The sequence below is a fragment of the Etheostoma spectabile genome, chromosome 20 (assembly GCF_008692095.1).
Source record: "Etheostoma spectabile isolate EspeVRDwgs_2016 chromosome 20, UIUC_Espe_1.0, whole genome shotgun sequence".
Lineage (NCBI taxonomy): Eukaryota > Metazoa > Chordata > Actinopteri > Perciformes > Percidae > Etheostoma > Etheostoma spectabile.
This window is the reverse complement of record NC_045752.1, coordinates 7,003,432-7,008,539: the sequence shown is the minus strand read 5'-3', so window position 1 is coordinate 7,008,539 and position 5,108 is coordinate 7,003,432. Positions and strand designations below refer to the sequence as shown.

Below are 5,108 nucleotides of genomic sequence, written 5' to 3'. Positions count from 1 at the left end.
TCAGTCCAACATTCCACATGCGAAAACAAAATAGAGGGCCATCTTGAACATCTGCAGTCCTCTCAAACAAAACCATGGCAAGCATGTACGAAACAGATTCTGGAGTGAGCGCAGTCGATACCAGTATACGATGAAAATCCACTTAGGAGGAAACTTCACTGGGTCCTGGTTAAAGATGTGAGCATCCTCAGAAGACAGGTGTGCGGTGGTGGGGGTTTACAAAGAAAATGAGACAAACTGCCCATTCTTGCCTTTGGGACACTATAAGCCAACACTACGAATTTCTATTGGATTTGTGCATTTATGTAAGAATTACAGACTTGCTCTTGGACCATAAAACAGGATGATCCTTTCTTAAAAAAAAAAAAGAAAAAAAAGGAAAAAGCAGCATACAAGGGAAAAGCATATGTAATGGAATGGGGTGGGGCAAAAAAGATTTCACTAAGGATGCTATGCATTTTTTTGTAGTCCTATGAATAATCGTTTCCATTTCTTTTTACTACAAGTTCGAAGTAAGTCTTTAAAGTCAAAAGAAATCAAGAAAGTCTTCATTTAGTTTTTTGTCCTTAGTTAATTCTTCACCCCTATTAGAATTTCTTAGAGATCTGGATGTAATAGGGTGGACAGGGCTTTTTTTTTTGGGTGGGGGGGGCATTGCAGTCTTTTGACCAAAGCACCAACTGTTACTTGACTCGTCCTTGGCGCTCCTAGAACACACAAAAAAACACTAAGTTACACACAACATACAAAAGGTTTGTATTTTCCAACTACAGTTGACCCAGATTCCTACAAATCCTGTTTCCTTCTTTGAACAAGCTAAATGTGCACATTCCCGCCTAGCTTCCATTTGTTCATTATGAGAGTTCCAATTCTTGTCAAACTGTAAAGAACAGTTCAGATATAGTAACAGATACAGGTTGTAGATGCTTGACTTCTACTCAAAATAATATGAACCTGAAAAATGTTTGAAATTATAACTGATGATGCAAGTTACCTGCAGCCTGTAATGACTCCTGTTGCTTGGGTTGCTGGGATATGGCTCACTGCCTTGGACCTCCACCTGTCACACACAGGAGTAAAGACTGAGTGTAACTGGAACAAACAAGTCACTAAGACTAGTTCTCAGAAATTTGGCTAAAAGGGTACATATGCCACATTTTCACTGCATGGTATGGCTGTACTCTACTCCTTTTTTTGGTTTTCCATAAGCAAAGGTTGTGGACAATATCTGTCCCGGCTCAAACTCAGTCAAGGTTCCAAGTGAGCCGACCTGAGATAAGTCATTGCAGACCAGCAATTGGTGAGATTGGTTGTCACTGCCGTAACATCCTGCTCAACACCCCCCCACACATGTCTCACATGCCAAACCTATAACCTAACTTTTTACATTAACCAATTACCTGAAAAATTAAAAAAGCGTAACTGGAATTACTAATGTATGCTAAAGAGTTCATAGACTGAGGTCATCCCTTGTATCCATCACTTTGCTGTCAATAAGTCACTTAACATTCACAAGTCTTGGTGTTAATACAAGTTTTTAAGATACATAATTCACTAGACAACTGCTGGTCAGTCTTATTAAAATGTACATGAATAAGCATCTAAAATGTGACAATCTGTTTCTCACATTTTTTAAATGAATAGCTGAAGAAAACTGAGCTGCACAATTGCTAAAACAATGAAAACACTTGAATACAGTAACCTTTAAGCAACACATTTGTGTGGCTTCAACAGGCTATATACACTATGCTTATAAAGCAAATTTACAAATATACAGTAAATAAAGATCCAACTAAAACAGTTCTTGGCATAAATCCTATACAATCAACACACTGACCAATAAATGCTGCTGTATCTACAGAACAACAAGCTTTTCTACAGGTGCCCCGATAGCTCAGTCGGTAGAGTGGGCGCCCATATAGAGGTTTATTCCTCAACACAGTGGGCCTGGGTTCAACTCAGACCTGCGGTGCTTTGCGGCAGGTCACCCCCCCCCCATCCCCATTCAATTCTTCAGCTGTTCTGTCATTAAAGGCATAAAATGCCCCAAAAAAAAATTGTCTAAAAAAAATCAAACATGCCTTTCTACATTTAATAAAGAAAGTAGGCAAATAATAGCAATTAAGATGAAGGAGCTGTTATGTAAAGGAAGTAAGCCACTTTTATGTTGTCTTGGCATACTTTCCCTAATTGTAACTGTCAGGTAAAATTATTCAAATATGCAAAACAGTGCAGGACACCAAAACCCCAGTTTTACGCAGTACCTTTTTCACAGTAAGAAATGCAAAAGATGCATACAAGTATCACTACATTATTTAAGCTGCAATACACATTTGCTCTATTTTTTTTCCTCATGTTGATGCTGAAAGTTCCAATACAAAATAAACTAAACAGATTTCACCAAATAACAAAATGCGTATTCAGACTAAGGAATTAAACAAAAAATTATATATATATATATATAAAAATAAATTTCACATATCTTCAGGAGAATGCACAGCTGAGTATGTTGACGATAAAAACCCTGGATAAGACTAAATGAAACAACTCAACCACAATACAAACCAATACATTAAATTTCCAGATGTTCTCATGTAATCCACTCAATATTTCCATTTCGTAATATTAGCTTTGAGAGAGTATTGCCAAGTAAAATTATTTCTGGTGTTCATTCTTGTGTGTCCATTATTCTATTGTAAAGCAGTGCAATACATTTGAGTGAAACAGTTCAAACCAGGTAAAAAACACATAATACCACAGTAAAAATAGAAATAAAAATCAAATAAATAACCTGTGTATAATCACACTGAATTCTGATGAGGATCTCAATCCAGCTTTAAATCTTTGAGCTGCTCCTGGATTTCTTTGGCATGCAAAAGGAAAAGTTGTACATGCACACCCAAAACGACTTTACATAAGGCTGCTCGATATTGGGGGAAAATGATCATAGCCACGATTATTTTTGGTCAATATTGAAATTACGATTATTCAACACAATTTCTCGTAATGTTGCAATTTTTTTTCTTAAAAATAAAAAAATAAAAAAAAATGAGGGAAAAATAATGGTTTTTCTTGATTATTCTTTTTTGTGATCATTAGGAACCAATGATTAATTGCACAGCCCTAGCTTCATATACGGCACCTTTTTCAACACGTTAAAGCAGTGCATGCTTTCATTGCTCACTTTTTTCAACAGTAACTTTGGTTACCTTTTTCACACACTCTTCCTCCTCCTGACGCTTCTCGTAGTGAGAAAAGTCATCGAAGATGGAAGTGGTGTGTTTATATCCAGCGATGATCTTTAGCACCTGCCTGGCCTTGTCCAGTGGTACCTCCTGTGTGTCCCGAGAGTTGGTCACTGGCTTGTTTTCGTTGTTCTCTAGTCGAATGTGCCGTAGCTGACTGTTGGGAACGTCCTTAACAAAGATCCAGCGCACATCAAAACGACCCTTCCACTTGTCCTGTGACCACACGCCGGCAGACGTGTTATAGTCCACGGGTGAGCGCATCTCTGCTACGCCACAGAAGTGACCACTCCCATTGACACTGAACAGAAGATAAAGAGGCCCTTTGCCACCCAATGAACGGTATGCTGCATCAAGCCTTTTGTTGCCATGCTCCGTGCTGCACCAGATGTTATACTTGATGGAGCGGTGGATGTCATCCTCGGAGTAGCTCTTGATGATAAACACTCTACCCTGCTTGGGATTCCAGTCAAAGTCCTTGGGGTTATAATTGTTGACCATACGCAACTTCTCTAAGACTGGGTGAGGCTCAGAGGGGACTCCTGGAACCACACCCACACCAGATGAAGTGGGAGGTGACTGGCCTGTACCACCCCCGCTGCCATCCCCAAATCCATTGGTCCGGTTCCGTGGAGGGACCCAACGAGTAGGTTGAGATGGTTGCTGTTGACTGGGAGGAGGAACCTGGGAGAGGGGAGGCTGGGGCATCTGACCCATACCTGGTTGCCCACTGGGTGGAAGCTGATGCTGCCCCATCTGGGAAACAGGGGGTACCAGCTGTCCATTGCTGAGGGGCATTTGAGGGTTCCCTACAGCAGTAGCTCCTGGCTGTGGGGAAGCCTGATTGGGTGGCTGCCCATTGCTGGGAATAGGGGGCACCTGCTGTGGGGTGGCAGCTTTAGGCATGTTGCCCTTGTTGTCCCAAGTGCCGATGTCCATGTTGTGTTTAATGGGCGGAGGAGGCAAATTGGCACCGGCCATGCCACCCTTGGTTTTCAGCTTGGGTTGAGGCTTGGCTGGCTTGCTGGCAATATCTGCCCAGGAGGCAGGCTTGGCAGGGGCAATTGAGACAGGAGGCATGCTGGGAGGTCCCACAGATGATACAGGGCCAAGGGGTCCTCCACCAGGTAAACCAGAGCCAATCACCTTAGGAGCCATGTCCCCATTACCACCAGGAGCGGCACCACCGATCTTGAGCCCTGCCATTCCCTGGTCAATGCTGTTCATACCAGGTGCCTTGTTCAGGGGCTCATTGGCAGCAGGTGCAAATGGAGACTGTCCATCAATCATGGCACCCCCAAGTGAGCTGGGAGCATAGGCATAGCTGCTGTTGTAGCCAGAACTCTGCGGTGTCCCCGACTGTCCCTGAGAGCTGTTATTGCCCCATGCCGAGAAGTCGATGCCACTGGGGAAGAAGTTGAAACCGTGTTGGCCAAGGAAAGGATTGCTCCCCAGGGGGCCTGGCTGGCCAAACATAGCGTCCGGGAGGTAGTGGGGCTCCCCATTGCTCAACTGTCCATAGGAGGCCAGGTAAGGCATAGGAGGGTCCCCACCTGTGGACCATGCTGCCTCATTTAAGGAGTAGGAAAATCCTATGGAGGGGCTGTAGTAGCTGGGCATGTACGAGTCCGACATGGCCGTATAGGCATTGCTCTAAATAGAAAAATAATGAGTTTTAGTGACAAGTGGTAAACCAAATATTCTTTGCAACAACAAACTAAAATTTAACAGATTAACATCGTTTTATTTGATACATTTATACCTTGTCATTGTTGATCCAAAAAGTCAGACCAAGATCAAAGCTGAGCAAATACATTGAGTTGTCATTTTTATTATTATTATTATTAATAATAATAATAATAA

At 42.2% G+C, this 5,108-nt stretch overlaps 1 protein-coding gene across 1 annotated transcript in view; it reads right to left on the bottom strand.

Moving 5' to 3' along the window:
• ythdf2 (YTH N6-methyladenosine RNA binding protein F2) overlaps positions 1–5,108 on the bottom strand; it is a 9,110-nt gene that overhangs the window by 1,022 nt on the left and 2,980 nt on the right. The window contains exons 4-6 of the mRNA XM_032499849.1: positions 3,210–4,898; positions 995–1,060; positions 1–707 (exon numbers count right to left, since the gene is read on the bottom strand). The exon at positions 1–707 is cut by the window's left edge and continues 1,022 nt beyond it. Of these exons, the coding sequence (XP_032355740.1) occupies positions 684–707; positions 995–1,060; positions 3,210–4,898 (1,779 nt within the window). The 3' untranslated portion in view covers positions 1–683. The remainder of the gene's footprint in view (positions 708–994; positions 1,061–3,209; positions 4,899–5,108) is intronic.